General features: G+C 39.5%; 2 protein-coding genes across 19 annotated transcripts in view; one reads left to right on the top strand and one right to left on the bottom strand.

Moving 5' to 3' along the window:
• The window catches only part of DOCK7 (dedicator of cytokinesis 7), a 172,798-nt gene that overhangs the window by 81,176 nt on the left and 73,560 nt on the right, over nucleotides 1–18,062 (top strand). The window lies entirely within an intron of this gene.
• ANGPTL3 (angiopoietin like 3) lies at nucleotides 3,833–12,138 on the bottom strand. Its single transcript, XM_050962060.1, has 7 exons — nucleotides 11,644–12,138; nucleotides 10,389–10,499; nucleotides 9,367–9,484; nucleotides 8,378–8,491; nucleotides 7,075–7,170; nucleotides 4,846–5,118; nucleotides 3,833–4,014 (listed from the first exon to the last, which is right to left on the bottom strand). The coding sequence occupies exons 1-7, from the start codon at nucleotides 12,136–12,138 to the stop codon at nucleotides 3,833–3,835; spliced, it is 1,389 nt and encodes a 462-aa protein (XP_050818017.1).

An 18,062-nucleotide genomic window follows, 5' to 3' on the forward strand; every position in this document is an offset into this window, starting at 1 on the left:
GCTCAGGGGCCATAGGATTGGGTTGGACCCTAGAGATGATCAAAAAAATTTCTTGTAAACATTTTTTGATGCAAAATGTCTTTGACTTATGAAAATTTTAGTAGAAAAAATTCCTATAATTTGAAAAGCTATTTTTAATTGAAAAAAATGTTTAGAAAAAAAATTTCCACCAGCTTTAGGTTCAGCCCAGCCCTTTGATGTGTCTACAGAACTATATGGTGTATTGCCGGTTTATCACTGCTGTTGTGTGTTCACTTTTCAGTATTTTGGTTTCCCTATCACTTTTATCTCATACTCCTCCTCTCCCCCTTTTTAGTGGTAGTGGTGGTGGTGGTGGGGAGAGGGGGGGAGGAGGAGGAGAAAGAACATTTATTTCCTGTGAAAAATAAAAATAAAAGAAAATCCACCAAAAATTGGAAAAGATATATTTAAATAATAATAATAATAATTCTCGCAGAAAATTATTACTGTTTTTGACCAACCATAGCTCCCCTCCAAGCTGGAGGACAGATTTGCTGTCTTTACTTTCAGACTATCTTAACTTATTTTGCTTTTTTCTTATAAACACTAACCCTTGAAGAGAATACATTATCAACTGAGACTGTCCTTTTCTTCTTAGTCATTTCACCAGTTCACATCTCTGCATTACATTTTGGTATAAACATTTCATAGATCTCTAATAACTGCTTAAGTATAGTCACAGTAAATATTTTGTTGACCTGTTCATAGCACTTCGATACATATTCAGATATAAATCCTATGGATAGTCAAATGATTAAGCTCATTGAAAAATAAATTACCTGCATTGAAAGTATACTAATATCCTACAGATCGTGTGGAACATCTTTTGTTCCCTGTAGTATGTATATAACAAACATTTTTATTACCAGCTACCCACTTAAACTGTTTCTGAAAGTATATTCTTTAGCTACTTCATTTATTGTACTTGTATGATCCCCCGTTACCATAGTATCTGAGCGTCTTGCTATCTTTAATGGATTTATCCTCACTATTCCCCTGTTGGGTAGGGATTTGCTGTTTTTATGGGGAAGAGAGGCTTGGTTCTTCTGAGAAGAGCCAGTCCTTCTCTGCCCTTCCGAATTACTTCATTCTTCTCCTAGCTGACCACCCTGATTTGCGCTTGCCTCCTCTTTGTAATCTTTTCCATCCCTTGCCTCATGCTGGAAGGCTGCAGTCATTGGGCAACTGTGGGCTGGGCATAACTGGCCTGGCTCCAGGACACAGCTGTTAGCTCAAAGCCTGGCCACTACGAGTTGGTGATGGGCTGTGAGCATGATAGTCTCTGCTCACTCAGGAGTCCGACTTTCAGAAACTGGGGAGGGAGTTGATGAGCTGGGAAGGGCTTGTTTTGCAGCTGTGATAGAGGGGAAAGGAGATGGAGGCAGTGAAAGTAAGGAGATGAAAACCCATCTCACATTCTTCTTTATAGAACACTAAGGATCAGATGTTGGGGTTCTAAAACATCGGTCTCTACCTGTCAGTCAAGACCCTCTCTCCTGCTAGAGGATTTTTACCAATAAGTTGAACTCTTGGGCTGTTTTGCTAGAAGTAGCTAGTGCTGAAGTCCATTGAAAGTGTATCTAATCTGCAGGTCTGACACGTGTTTTAGCCCAACCCCATCTTACCATCCATAAATAAAGCCCTTGACACATGTATTTAGATCCTCAGAATACATGCTTGCTAGCGCGTCCAGGAGTATAGGTACCCATGTATCTATGTCTTACTGAAATTTGTGTCTCAGACCACCCACTTTGCAGTGAGGATGAAGCTAAAGTATGTGTTGCTGAGGTCATGTTTGAATAGGTCGCCAGTGCTATCCCACAATTCCCATGGCCCGTATATCTTTCTACAGACCCAGCTTCCTGCTCCTCAGGGGCAGGACATCTCTCATTGCGTTTTTCCAGATGTTTGGCAGTTTTCTATGGGTCTAGTGACTGGGGCTTAACCAGGAAGTAATGACTTTTCTTGACTAGAAAGTGAATTGGTTTGTGTCTATGGATTAGTCTAGTAGCAGTGAAAAAAACCAACCCCAGACCATTGAAATTGGAGAGCTTCAAAGTACAATCTAAATAACTGCACAGTAGATTTATCACTCAGGCATTGTTACAAGGGGCAGGACAGGGGAGTGAAGATCCAGTCCTGAGGGTAGGATGGAACAGCACAAACTGGTGGGAAAAACTGGTGAGGCAGCCCTGCTGTTTCTTGTCTTCCAAGGATGCTGGCAGACGGGGACTGAGATTTTCACAGAGGATAAGCAGCATCAAGACAGTTCTTGTCCTCATCCCCAGACTACCTTTTCTCTAAGCTGGTGTGGGTCTCCTTGGTCTCTGGGGACTAGACAAACCTCTGTTTGGGTACAACCAACTCACAGAAAACTAACCCTTTAAGAATTGTTTTATTCATGTTACATATTAGTTTCTTTTTGGAAATCTTCTTTATTGATTTTTAAAGTGTCATACAAACAACTAAACATTTCCAGTACATCGGGACAAATGTGCAGTTTCTCTTGGTTGAGCATCTTACTTTGATTGTAATGAGTGCATTTCAACAGCATCAGACCTCTAATTAAATTAGTTCATTCATTGTTTCTCTGAAATTTGCTTATTATATTCAACCTTTTTTTTTTTTTTTGGACAAAATATAGTTTAAAAAGGTGGGGGTCTTTTAATGGCTACAAATGTTAAAATGCTACAGAATTCATACAGTACAGTTGTTAGGTAAGATAGAAAAGTCAATATGACTCAAAATAATCACATTTTACGGCTCCTACCATGCAAACACTTACACGCATGCCTAACCGTAAATATGTGAATAGTCCCATCGACTTTGGGAGTCCTTCTTTGAGTAAATTTATGCAAATATGCGTTTGCAGGACTGGGACTGAAGGTCCTGCAGGATCTTATAGTCCTTACCAATGTGATTAGTTGAGTTGCACCGTTGACTTCAGTGAGATTTCTTGCATAGGTACAGGTTGCAGGATTGGTTTCTATTTATATTTAAGGCAATCGGTCTGTTTCAAACACAGCACTTTGTCCAGTTGATTCCATAAATAAGGTTTACCAAAAGGTAATTTAAGGGCCTGATTCAAAACCCATTGAAATCCATATGAAAAACTAACAGAAGTCTTTGGATCAGGCCCTAAGAATTATTCTATGAAGTATAATATAAAAGGTTAGTTTCACATTCTGGATTTCCAGATGTGCTGCTTTCATAGTTGCATGAGCACAACCATGAAGATCTAGCTCAAGATACACAGCTGGATGTTCACATTTAAATACATAGTACCATAAAATGCAGAACTATTTGCCAATTCATTCATGCATAGACACATTCCAAGACTATAGTACTTGAGTCTAATATGAAAGTAAGTTAGTTTATAAAGTAAAATCTTTTTTTCTTCAAAACTAATACTTAAATGTTTTCTGTAGAATTCTGTCAGTCTGTTATTTTTATTGAAACATTTTGAATATTCTCCTCTACATAATCCAGAAACGAGTGCATTGGCCTGAAAATTCTTATCCGCATGCAATACAGTGCCAAAATATCAAAAACATATCCAGTTTCTAGGCACTAGTGTTCAAAGGTGGGGATGCGTATGTAGTTTTGAACTTGAAATATATTTATATTGGAAAAAATAATAATACTCTCAAAATATACCATAAGACCATAGCAGATTCCTCCGTGTTGTATCATTGAGTAGTATGGAATATATGTAATGCCTTGTATTTGGGTATTCAGCCCTGATTGTTAGTTCATGTTATGTTTAATGTTCAGTGGACATGTGTTCAATTAAACACATCAGAATGAGATTTCACTCAAAACTTTCTAAATCCGTAGGATGTATCATCAGTTTGGTTGACTTGATCAAATAGAATCTTCCTTTCTGTGGCTTCCAGTATATTCCTCGTCTCCTTTCCAGTTTTCCTTCTGATCTTGGTTTGATATATTTTCCATTCAGATTGGTTTCCCCACACGCTCTGTGCCACCAGCCACCTAAAAACAATGTTTTGGTGTCATTTAGTCCAAATTTTACTTTTTCTGTTTGACATCAGAAGGCTAGTCACTGATTTGGACTGCATTTTCAAAATAATGCTTCTCTAGGCCTGATCCAACTCCCATTGAGGTCAATGGGAGACTCTCTTTTTTGTTTTTTAAATATATAGGAAATTTCTACCTTTGTCCTAGATATATCTATCAGTTTTGAGGTGAATGTGACTTATATTGTACATTTTAAAGCGGACCAAAATCAGGCTTGAAATGGAAACTCGGCTGCAGGCTTAACTATAGTTTACTGCGTATGATAGTGGAGTTAATATCCAGGCCATCTTCTGTTTTGTGCAAGAAGGGATTACATGTAGAAAGCCAATGTAGTCCAGTGTCTGGGCTCTGGACTAGGACCCTGTACATGGGAGGTGAACTCCTGGCTCCATTGAAGTCTGTGGCAAAACTCCTACTGACTTAAATGAACAAGGAACTCACCCCTGAGTTCCATTTCTATCGCTACTACTAATTCACTCTATGACCTTGAGCAAGTCACTTGGCATCTCTGTGCTTCAGTTTTCCCCATCTGTGAAATGGGATAATAATGCTCAGGTGTTGTCTTAGGACTCTGAAATCTGTGGAGAAAAAGCACTATATAAGTGCTGATAATTATTATTTTATTTTATATTCGTCATTTGCAGGGGAGAGATTTTATGAACTAGTCTTTTCAATCTCTAACATCTGTGAGAGCTGAACCATTTTTGGTAGAGTCCCAGTAATTCATGAAGTTATATCTAATGTAACAAAGGAACTGAAATTTTAATGTGCTTCAAATACTAGTACCTGAATATCTTTCTGGACAGTTGCAATCTCTCTTTGTAGCATTGTCATGATCCATCACAGAGAACCTCAGTTCTGTTTGTTCAGGCAGTGCGTTGGGAATGTTTCCTGAGATCTCTGAAAGATGAAGTGTGTAGTCTGTTTCTGGGCTTCCCAGGGTGAATGTGTACTCAATGTAACGTTTATTGTCTTTCCAGTCTTTCAGCTCAATACGTAAAATGTAGTCAGCTTGGTTAGCAATGGAATATAACTTCGCTAGTCCCAACCAAAATTCCCCTGCAAGGACAGGTTGCATGAATATCATTAGTATGGAGTTAAGACAGAGCACAATTATTTAAAACAGTTTATTCATTGCTTTAATTAAATCAATAATATGAGTCTTGGGAACTCTTGCTCTTTTCAGAGAGTCTCCTGAAACATTCTTTTTGTTTACATCTTTTTAATTACACACTCGTGATCAATAAAAACTAGATATATAAATGAAATGGAACCTCTCCTAATTTTCACAGCGCTTGTGAAGGACTGCAAAGGGGACTCCAGACATTTAAAACAAATGTGTAACTGAAACAGTATAATAAGTGAAGCAAGTGACATATATAAAACTTAATTGTAATGGAAATGGATTTCACTTGTGGCTGTAGGGGTGGTGGTGGTGGGGGCCTAAATTGGGATTTTGATGCCCTTATAGAAAAAAAAATAGATTTAATTTAAGTAGTTTTTCTCCTTCATGGACTTTTTGATAGTTGAACATATCGTTTAGCAGAGTATGGTCCAGCTTCTTATGATGTCTACTACTGATCCCCGTGCAAAAACAATACTGCCAAATGTGAATGCCACACAAGCAAGGTGCCCACCTACATTTCAAGGAACAAAGGACAAACTCTTTTGAAAAAATACAGGACAATGCTTTAAGAAGCACCCTTTTACGTTCATGTTAGAAAATCCTTCACAGGCCACAGTCATACATTGGTATCTCTGTGTACTTGTATGATCCTTTGCTTGAATTTTTCTGATCTATGGAACAAAATGCACCCTATATCAGGGTTTCTTAAACAGGGGTCACCGGTTTTATAGGGAAAGCCCCTGGTGGGCCGGGCCGGTGTGTTTACCTGGCCGTCCACAGGTCTGGCCAATCACGGCTCCCACTGGCCGTGGATCGCTGCTCCGGGCCAATGGGAGCTGCTGGAAGCGGCGGCCAGTAAGTCCCTCGGCCCACACCACTTCCAGCAGCTCCCATTGGCCCGGAGTAGCGATCCACGGCCAGTGGGAGCTGCGATCATGGGATGTGGGAATTCTACACCAAGTAAGGCACATTCCTTAAAATAAGAGGCAGGAATCCCCCTACATGACAAAATGCTTGCCTCGGTCCTATTCACTGCTCCAACACCTGAGGGGAGGAGTGGAGCAACTCTTCACTATTGCAGATGTGAAAGAAAGCAATAATTGGTATCATGCTGCTGTCTATACACTGCTCTGTGGGTAGATTGGGAAATTGGTGGCTTGAATCTGCCACCTGAGTCCTGCCACAGTGAGTCATTTTTCTATAAAAGGAGAATCAAGTAATTTTTAATAGATGCATAGAAAAATCTGCTGGATAGGCAAGCCGTTAGCCAATATTTGGCATTAAAAATGGTCTTAGAGTTGATGATTAACTAATATAAACATGGGTGTTTCCTCACCATTCACATGCCAGGTAAGATGATTGGCTGCCAATGATTGGGAGACTGGATGTGTAGAGAGGAAAATATTGTCTAGCCTGATGGTGTCTTGAGCTCGAACAATTAATATGGTGGTGTTTAGTGTAAACATGGTATGGTGGGAGGAAGAAGTGCTGCTTACTTTGCCGCTGTTTACTGTGTATTTCTTGTTTCCTTGTGGTCAGAAATGTGTATCAAGGAAACCTAGAACTTTGGATGGGGAGTTTGAAAAGGGCAGAATCTAAATAAATAAAATAACATTTAAAGCTGAAATGAGTCTTTTTGGTCTGATTTAGCAAAGCTCCTGAGCACATGTTAAAGGGTAAGCACATGCTTAAGTGCTTTGCTGAATTCAGGGCCGTATGTTTCCTGGTATGCAATAGGCAGTGTCTCACATTAGCTATACGAGCTGCTCAGATTGGTTTGCTTGTTTCTACCTGCTGGTGTGTGAATGCACTAGATTCATCCAAGATTGCAGCATATGAAAGTAGCTAAAAACCTATAAAAAATGAAGGAGCAAGAAGAGTGCCTTTACCCTTGAGATCACCAAAACCATTTGCATAGCTCTCCCAGGTTTGGTTGAAATCTAGGGATCCATCAACTCTGTTTTGAATGACTGTCCATGAGCTGTCTGTGAATGACAAAGGGAAGGAAAACATAAACCTGGTAGGTCATTTTAACCATTTGTTTGGACTTTGACAAGAGTAGAGCAATAGATGAAAAGAGAAATTAATTGTTCCATGTTAGTAGCTTTGCTAGGCATTTTATAAATACCATTTACAGTCAACAAAATTCTCATAAGCGGTAGCTCTTGCCTGCTTAGGGTATTATGGTAACATTCGTTTAAAGCGTGACTGATTTTTTGAAGTAACCAGGTCATGACACCCTCATCTGACCCAGTTACAGCAAACATGGTTGAATTATGACCCTTCAGCAGCTTCTTTTCATAAACCACAGGCCAACCATGTTTGCACATCCAAACATATCACCCTGCCTCACTATGTTTGCATCAGTGTATTCTTAGAAACTCTAGGCAGCTGTGCCAGAGATCAGGGAGTCAAGAGGGCACTTACGTAGAGCAGCACTGCCAGTCTGAGAGGCACTGTGCTGTGGTCTGATACGATGGGAGGAAGGACAACTGGCCAAACTGGTGATACACATGCATGTGTACCACAAAATAACAGCATTATGACTTTGTTACAGGAAGACAAGCAGATACCAGCGTAGACTGCTGGCAACGATATACCATCGGTAGTTGTCATAGTTGTTATGTGTGTATCAAGCATGTTGTGCATGGACACAATCCTTATTTAGATCCAGCATGGTCACTGACTGATGACAAACTAATTGAAATGTGTTAGCATGGATAAACTCATGGCAGTTCTGTACCCCAGAATAACATTATAAAGAATGCGTGTCAGACTATTCAAAGCATAACCACTGTTAGCTGGCCATGGCGAGTGTTATGCCATTAACTGGTTTAATTTAGAAAAGTCACTAGTTGTTTGTAATCCAGTGTTAGTAATCATTGCTTTAGTGATCATTTGGCTGTAGGGATGAAAAGCTATTTCCCGCAGATGCTAATGGATTTGCTTCTTGCTTATACTGAAGAATGGATTGAACAAAGATTGGAAGTGATTTCTTCAATTCTCTGTGGTATTTGGAAAAATAGGGACGAATTCGGAATGCCACTGGCTGCAGTCAGCCTTATAATAGATGACAACCTTGTGGGTGGTCTGATGTAAGTTTGTATATATTTTAGGGCAGTAAGCACATTTCAGTTTACCAGTAAACTGTTAAAGGAAGAATTACATTGCTTCTAGCATAACTGGTCTTACCAGATTTCATTTCACAATAGACATTAAAAGCTTCTGATCCGTTGGGCTTAATAGAGTAAATGCCACTGGTCCGTTCACCTCTCTTATAAAGGGCAGTGCAATCAGTAGCAACACCTGGAATGGCAATAATTAAAGAATTACAGATATCTTTTTGCAGTTAAGAAGCTTGAAGGACAGAATCCAGCACTGCAGAGGTAATTGCCTTTTTCAAGGCTCTTGGAACAAAACAGAAGCTGGAATAGTTGGTTCAGCAGGAGTGTTCTTTTATGACGGTTCTGTCTGTGAAATGGGCAAATTTAAATTCTGAGGACTAAAAATTATGTCAGAAGAAGAGTGGCCAACTGGTTGATGGGCAGCTGGTATTTGCTCAATTAGGCTAGGTTTCAATTTAGATAATCTTACAAAAGGGATAGTCTAAGAACAGACTGTTGGACATAATGACTTATTTTCTCTACAAAGTTCAATCGTGGTTGTTTGAATTAAACTGAATTCCCAAATGTTACTATTGCTGAAGTCTAAAAATGCTGATCAGCTTTAAAAATCTAATCCACGTCCTGTCAGTCCAAGTTTCAGTCCATTTTCCAATGGACAAATGCCTGCATCATCAAAACTGACAATAAAGGTACTGCCTTGTATGTGTGATACAAAATGAAACCCAGGGAAAGGTCAGAGACTGAATTGCCTACCGAGGCCGAACTGTTTCAACCCTAGAAGTTGTCCCACTTTGTGAAAGTGGAGGCAAATTTGTGGAGCAGTGTGGGGAAATGTGCACTGCTGCACCTTTTGTATGATTAAATAGAGGACTTGAGTCTCCAAAGCTGAAAACCCAGTCCCTTTCATAAGAACTGGCTTCATAGAGAAACTAAAAAAAGAAAGGTGGTAACCTCTTGTATCTGACCATTTAACAGTGAGCATATGCAGGCACACACATGCACTACTGCCAGCACAATGCGTTACACAGTCATACCTAAAGCATTATATGATCTTACCATTGAATTCCTGACCTGGAGCTGTGGAATTATGTGAAGGAAGGGGAATGATCTTTGGTTCAGGTTGCTTCAGAGAAGATGAACTCTCTGTGTTTTCTTGGAAACTTGTATTGCCTAGCTGAAAAGAAGTATATTTATATATTATTGATTTCCCAAGCATCTTGGAATTATAATCAAAAGTCGTATACTTAGTTCAACAATCCAAGGTACTGTATCCATTTTTATTGTCAATTTAATCTTTTAAAGTGATCGGTCCAATTATAAATGTTCCTGGCGATTTTGAGTATACTAATGCTAACATGCCTCTTTGAAACTCATGTTTGGTCTACAAAACTCCTTCATTGAGATAAGCTGCCAATTTGCTTATCTGCCCATTTGACATATATCTTGATTGGTGAATGGACTTAACTTGACCCCTAAATAACACCACTCTGGCAACTAGTTCCAACCTCTAGAGAGTTTATGGAACCCTTGGGCCCTGCACTAAAAACTCTTTTTTCTTTTGGGGCCTGCTCTGAGGAGTGAAATTAAATAGGAGCATGTCAGTTTCAAAACCATGTCAATTGTACCCGCAGCTGTGGTAACATAAGTTAAACATTTTAGTGTAGAGGCATGGTGCTGTGTTGAAATGAATATAGCAGCAAAGAGGAGGAAAAAGGGAAAATAAGTTAACACTGGGAGGCAGGAGGAAGGACAGAGTTGGAAGAACAGTGAGGTTGGTAATTAGAGAATTAAACAAAATGAGAAAAGTTACAATCCCCAAACGTACCCCACTTGGGTTTTATAGTCCATGGTGCAGAGCTTTATACCCAGCCCTCATGCCCTCAGCCCCAACCACATACTGCAGCACCACAGCAATTCCATCACATTTAGCAGTTGCACACCCACAAAAAGATTGTGTCCCAAGATTTGCATTTTGGCCCCTGGGGTTATTTCCTCCCTCCTCCCCCACCCCAGGTATCTCAGACAATCAGAATGAATTCTGGAAAGGAGAAGTGTATTCAGATAACTAGTTCCTCTACCTTCTCTTCCAGCTCTTTTATTTGATTGTGCTGTTTGTCAAGTTGTGCATGCTGTTCTTGTACAACTTTGAGAAGTTTCCTAATGTGATTGTCTTGTTGCTGTACAAAATTCTGGAGGGGAAAAAAGTGGAACTTCATCAAAGATAGCTTTCATTCTGTGTTAGAAAGATCAGATTAATGCTTAAGCAAAAGTAGCCTTCAACCAGTCTTTTTTTATTGGTGTCACTTTTTAAAGGCAAAACCATTGCACAATGGTTATCATTTTCCTTTCTTTTGCCTTCCCTGTCCTATCTTGTGAGGCAGAATCCTCTCTTTTCCCTCTGCACTGAGTATCTACACCAATTTTAAACCAAATTATGTAGCTCTTACTTGAGCAAAACTGCTGTCAGCTTCAGAGGCCTTCATTTGGTCCTTAATTTCAAACACTTTAATCCCACTCTGTAGGTGACTCAAAGAATGAATTTTTGTGGCGCTGTCTTGTGTTTTTAATTGAGCTATATAAATAACACATTCCAATAGGCCAGTAGAGAGGAAGGATGCTCTAGTGGTTAGGCCTTGGAAGACCTGGGTTAATTTCTCTGCCATACCATGTGCTTTCTATGTGACCTTGGGCAAGTCACTTAGCCTTTCTGTGCTTCAGTTCCCATCTGTAAATTGGGGATAATGGCACTGCCTTACCTCCCAGGGTGTAGTGAAGATAAATATATTGATAATTTTGAGGTGCTCAGGTACTGTGCTGATGGGGACCATATAAGTACCATAGATAGATAGCCCCTCTTTAAAGTTTATTTTTTAAATAAATGTTACTAAAGCTTATAAACATTAAACCTATCAGAATTCACATAGACCACCATTTTTCAATGAACTGTGTTGTGCTGTAGTTTTGTTAATCTGATTTCCAAAGGGTTTACCATTATGCTTTAGTGTACTTTGAAATTGATTTTTTTTTTTTAAGCGCAGAACAAAATATGTAGGGCCATATCATTCCATCTGTTTTCAAGCATATTTCCTCACTTATTTCTTTGGGGAATTATGTTTTAAAACTGATGACAGTTCGTGGCCCATAATAAGACACTTGAATTGATTTCTGCAAGACTGTTATTCTCCAGATTAATATACAAAGCTTATTTCTCAAAATGCATATTACTGCTTCTAGAAATGTGGAGGAAACATGGCTTTCAGAGTAACACTCCTTAAAATACTATCCCGATTTACTTTGGCTTTCTATCCTCTGGGTTTCCTCAAGTCTACTTACTTTGAGTGAAGTCATTTCTTTCGGTTCTTGAACTTCAGGCTGTATGTGGACTAATTTAATTATTTTCTCCTCCAGCCCCCCTACTTTCTCTTGAAGCTGGATCTTGTCTTGTAATAGGTCTTCAATTTTTGAGTTCAGCTCGAGGGATATATTCTTTATCTCTTCATTGTTGGCTTGCAATCTGGAAGTTGTTTTTCTGAGCTCTTCTTCTTCTACCTTGATTTCATTGGTTTGCAGTGAGAGCTCATAAAAAGACTTGTCAAAAATGTTCAGTTTTCGAAAGATGTCGTTCATTTGCCCCTTGGTCTTGTGGACAAAGTCTTTAAGGCCGTGCCCAAGCTGGAGAAGCCCATTAGCTAAAATCCGCACATCATCTAACATGGCAAATCTTGAGTTTGGCTCAGGAGGTGCAGAATCAAAGGAAGAGTAGTCCTTGTCAATTTTACTTGAAATAGCAAAAGGAGCAATGAAAAGAAAGACGAGGGCTATTTTCATGGTGTCTGTTTCCAATGTCCTAAGGTAATTTGGAACAGAGCTGTTTTCCCTAGTTATGGTTGTTGCTGTGTGGTGGTTCTAGGTTGAAGAATTTAGCCTATATATATGCCTGTTCGGTTCAGAAAAGGCAAACGGATTAAGTTGATCATTAAACCATGTATAATTGAGCTAATGTAACCTCTGTCCTATCCGGGTTGATATCTGGAAAGATAAACCTGAGTGACCAGTCTGTTGCTGATTAAACTAGTACTTAGATTTGCAATATGCCAGCTATTCTGTTGTTAAAATTATTGGTTGATGTGATGTATTGATGGATATACCCCTTTCTTAACAGGTTCATTTTTTTAAAAATCATAATCTTGAACTATGGAAATGGGTCTAAATTACCTCTGAGTTACAGTGTAAAGGTTCTTTACTTTGCCAGAGGAATGTAAAAGGGCCTTAGCATAAATGAAATGCAGTCTCTGTGTTTCAGATTCTGTGCTCTATTGGGAGTGAGGGGGACATCCTACAGCAGGACAATTCACTGAGCCTGACTCTGATCTCACACCACTTTGACATTGGTGTAATTCAATGTACTTCAACTGATTTACGCTTCAGTTACCCCAGGATAAGTGACAGCAGAATTAGACACAGTAAATGTAGACTCATTGGGCTTGATTTTCCACTCCCTTGCACCTTCTTTAAGTTCTTTAATCCTGCACATAGTGGATGTAAAATGCTACCACTGGTGTGCATGAGTGGAGAATTCTGATTTGGCAGATTCACTTTGTGATCATTTTGCACAAGTTTACATGACTTCAAGGTTCAGGCAGTGGAAATCAGAACCACTGGGTTTCTGAGGTATCGTGATCAGGAGGGCAAAGGTCGATGCTCATGATTCCTTAGGAACCTAAAGGAAACTCCAGCACACTGTGAGCCATCCACCTGAAGCATCTCCCATTCCATGCTAATTCGCTTCCTTGATATCCTCTTCCTAAGTAGCTATGCTACCATTTACTATCCCCTCTGTGCCTGTGCTGGATAATCCTCTAAGTGCTGGGAGTGTTTTTAGGACATCATGAGTTTCAGTGGGAAATTCTGCAGGGGTTTCCTTATGTTTGCAGGCTAAATTTTCATGGGTTTGTGGATGATGCAACTGAGATAAACTTTTTCTGGTCGTAGAGTATGTCTACATTTAAACAGCTACAGCTGTGCCGTTGTAATGCTTTGGTGTAGATGCTACCTATGTTAGTGGGAGGGGTTCTTCCATCAGCACAGATAATCCACCTCCCAAGAGAAGATGGCTAAGTCTTCTTTTGACTTAGCGCGGTCTACACTTGAGGGTAGGCCGGCCTAGCTATGTCTCTCAGGATTGTGGATTTTTCACACTCCTGAGAGATGTAGCTATGCCAATATAAATTCCCAGTGTAGACCAGCCATTCATTAAGATTGGCTTTGCAAAACCCTAAACCATAGGCTTTGAAATGCTGCATTCCAAGGGTGAGTGAGAGGGACAAAGCTGTACTTAGGCTTGGTTTGTACTTGAAAGTTATACAGATGTTCCCTGGGTTATGCAAACCCGATTTATGGAACTCGGTAAGCTTTTTTTTGTGTGTGTGTGTAATTGTCCGAGATATGTTCCCGACTTACGCAAAGTTCAGCTTATGCTTGGCATTCCGGAACAGAACGTTTGCATAAATCGGGGTGCTTCTGTATCAACATAGGCGGGAGGAATAGCTCAGTGGTTTGAGAATTGGCCTGCTAAACCTAGGATTGTGAGTTCAATCCTTGAAGAGACCACTTAGGGATCTGGGGCAAAATCAGTACTTTGTCCTGCTAGTGAAGGCAAGGGGCTGGACTCAATGACCTTTCAGGGTCCCTTCCAGGTCTATGAGATAGGTATATCTCCATAGCTGTGTTGGTCAGGAGTGGGGGGAAAACCACACCCCTGACTGGCATAGCTATGCTGACCTAATCCCCAATGTAGATGCAGCTGTGTCACTGGAGGAGTGTTTCCATCAGCATAGCTAACATTGTTTCGGGCAGGTGGTGTTCCTACATGGATAGAAAAAACCTTTCTGTCAGCACAGGCCGTGTCTACACTACGAAGCTATGCCAGCATAGCTATTCCAATTTAGCTATACCCTGATTGGCTCCCAATAAGCCCTTCTTTGTTTGGCTTCTTGTCTGCGCAGGCGCCCTGGCCTGCCGCAGCCCACACTCTCAGGGAGTGGGACAGAGCGCATAACTCAGTGTCAAACAGGAAAGTTTATTGAAATGAAGTTGTTAACCCGGGCACAGAACCTCTGCACGAGGAAACTTTGGTGACATGCAATAAATCATAAAAAGTTAAGTGGCATGAAAATATTTTTAAATTCTGTTGCACAAATTAATAGAGTAATATATTACATCGGTGCAGTAGGAATCTGAGTGATTAGCTCATGTACCCCAGCCACAGAAAAACAATAGAAAAGCATCTGGATAAAGTCCATAGCTCTGGACAGTGGAATTTCATTATAAATTGGCTGGCATATGATCAAAGCAAATACAAGAAATAATCTGATGTAATAGTCAGTACTTCACAGCAGACCACAACCACATTTCTCATAGTATCCCAAAGAGATAATCTTGATGAGAGACAACAATCCAGCAGATTTGGGCCCTGCAATGCAGTCTGCTAGTAGGACCCTGCAGTTGGAGACCATGTTTCAGGATCTTATTTTGAAACAATGCTGAGACAAATCACTAGAAAATGTCTTGTAGGAAACATTCGTAAAATGACAGGGGGATGAATGAACAGACAGCGTCACAAGGGGCTATGAATAATTGGGAATTTGATCCTGAAATGTATCTAAAAAGTCAGGCAAAGAAAAGATTTAAACATCAGAAAGGCAATCCATGGTTTTTAATTCTTTACCCTCAGATATTTTGAGGACTTGGGCCCCAGTCCGTGGATCTGGCGGAGCTACGCTGGGTACAGAACTCAAGTGGGGTAGGGAGTCAAAGACAGCTTTGTGCCACTCTTTGCATTCCTCTGGTCTGTGGTGCTGCCGGGGGCCAGCCCAGCCCATGGCACAAGTGATCTTAACATGTTCTTAATTTATAACCAAATTTCCAAAAGATTTCATGTTTAACCTGATGTGACTTTACCCTGCCTGTCTCTTTGCCTGATATAACAAATCACAAAACTGAAAAAGTGTCCATCACTAAAGGAATATAGATGCATGTATACACACGCATGCACCCCTGCCTTCCCTCAATGCAAGGGTTTTTTTGGTGGTTTGTTTCCTTTAGTTGATTAGAACCTGCTTTAAGTCAGGTAAGAAATAAGCGAGTGTAAGATGTAGAAGGAGCCATTTCTAGCTAGGAGAAGTTTAGCACTGATCCTAGTAACCATATCACAAGCAGGTTCTCTTTTGATCTCCCTGGTAAAGTGACAGGCAGGGTCCAGTTTCAAGTTTTGTCTGGGGTTATGTGCAAGAGGCATGCACAGTTAGCCCAGCCAGCCAGTAGTGAAGTCTGTCTGGTCACCTGTTGTATGCAGTGTTGCTGTAGCCATGGTGGTCCCAGAATATTAGAGAGTCAAGGTGGGTGGGTGAGGTTATATCCAGTAAAAGATACTATCTCACCCACCTTGTCTCTCTGGTCACTTGTTGTCAGACATAACAAACAGTGGAGTTTTTTTAGTGTAAAAGGACATTGGAAACAAGGAGTTTATTTTTGATTGTTTGTTCCTAATCATTTCACCTCCGTTCATCCTATTCCCTCTGCTGATCATCCTGTGCCTTGATGTTCTGGAGTTCCATTGAAATCAGAACAGTGTGTCTTGATGGACAAAGTATTGTGGTGGCATTGAAGGTGTATTTGCCCAACATATTCAACATGTTAAGAAGCAACACAGAAGTTAAGTAGTTTGTAATTTATTGAATGGTTTAGTATTTTCCTGAGAGAATGTGTAGAGGAGTGAAGAGAGCAGGAGAAGGGGAGTCAGGACTCCTGTGTTCTCTAACTTGCTGTATTAGCGTGGACAAGTCACTTAACCAGTCTGTACCTCAGTTTTCTTAGTTGTAAAAAGGAGATAATACTCTTCTTCATTAGAGTCCTGTCGCTTAATTTATGTTTGTAAAGCACTTTGAGATCTTCAAATTAATAGTGTTAGAGAAATGTCAAGTAATTTTTTACAAGGTTCTTGTTTTGTGCTGTTTGGTTTGTAAGAGGAAATAAAAGGGAATAAAAACAGTGCATTTGTGTTTTTGTCAGCAGTATTTGGTAGTGTATCTACTAAACAACAAGTGTAATGGTACCTGAAGATGCCTCAGTTTGATCTGCACAATTAAGGGTGATTATATAGAAATCATTACAAAGTTAACAGAAATATTCACTATCCCCAGGTATGCTACAAACTCATAGTATTACGAGGTATTGTTAATAAAATTTGAAAATTGTGGTCTTCTGACCTGTTTTCATGACAGCAGCCGCTAGTCACTTATTTCCTAGGCCAGTGGAGTCCATATACACACCAAAAGTTTTACGCATTTAAGCAAAGCGCTGCACATGCATATCTTTAAGTATGTTTAGTAGTTCCATTGATTTTAATGGAACTAGCCACATGTCAAAGGTTATGCATGTGCTTATGTGCTATGTTGCATCAGGGCTTTAGATTCCAGGTCACTGTGATGAATGTGGCTAATCCACTGAATAACAATGACTTTGGCTGTAGCTTTTGACATTGACTGTGGCCTTGCTCACAAACTTGTCTACAAGATGATAACCACAAGTATTGTGGCTTAATGGAACCGAGAGTGAAGCAGTTACATTATTTGCAGGCCACATTCTTTATAAACAGATCTTGAAGGAGTAGCGCAGAGTATGTATTAGCACAAATCACTTCTGGCCTATTGTTAAAATGAATCCCATTTAGTCTTTCTTCTTTAGCCTTTATTAGATTATGCTATATATTAACTCCACGAGTAAAATTATAATAATACTGTGATAGAATAGTCATATTTGTACTGAGATGATAATTATTACCGTATTTAACTGTGATATAGAATGCATAGTGCTTTATACCAGAGTATTAGATTCAGTGAGATTGATTGATAGCTGTACCACATAGTATCAGGGTTTTTAAGGGATGTGTCAATGAGATTACAGCCTATAAGAATTTACTTTAGACCAAAACTACTATTGGAAGGATATCATTCTCTACTAAATTCCAAGCATTTTCAGATTAATTTCTATAGAAACACATTAAATGCCTTATTGATTTCAGTCCTATTAAAAACTATATCCTGCATTATTACTTACCCATGTGAGTATCTCGATAGTGTTCAAAGGAGCTAGTCACATGAGTAAAGTTAAGTATATGCTTAAGTATTTTCAAGATGGAGGCCTGAATTTGTACTTGTGTCTGTGCTGAAATTTCTTTGGGCCCTTACAGTTTAACTTGTAATGTTTTGTGGAGTTTTATTTTTAATGATTGATCTGGATAGACCCCTTATTATAGGAATTAAAGATGGAAAATACCTATTAGCTCAGCATGTTCTTCCCCTTCCAGTATTTAAAAAGAAAGATTAAATATGCATGTTAAATGTATGTGTATTTTCTGCATGGAAAAATCAATGATAGTCGTATAGTCAAAAGACTAAAAGTCATTGAACCCTTAACTTGGTGAATGCAGTTCAGATAAAGTTTTCAGATAAGCATGGCACCACTTTGTAACAGGGGGAGACAGCTAGTTGTCGTTTCCCCATACTGCTATTGTTCTGTAAGTTACAAAATAGTAGAACTGGTTGAAAAATTAAAAAATACTTTTGCAAATGTTTGAAGTTGCTTTAGTTTTCAGAGTTCAAAACAAAGCCGCTTTTCATTTTTCAAATATTTTTCATAATTTTTCCCCAGTAACTTTTCCAGTATTTTCATTTTTCCCAAGGAGAAGAGAA

This window comes from Gopherus flavomarginatus, chromosome 7, assembly GCF_025201925.1.
Source record: "Gopherus flavomarginatus isolate rGopFla2 chromosome 7, rGopFla2.mat.asm, whole genome shotgun sequence".
In the NCBI taxonomy this organism is placed as follows: Eukaryota; Metazoa; Chordata; order Testudines; family Testudinidae; genus Gopherus; species Gopherus flavomarginatus.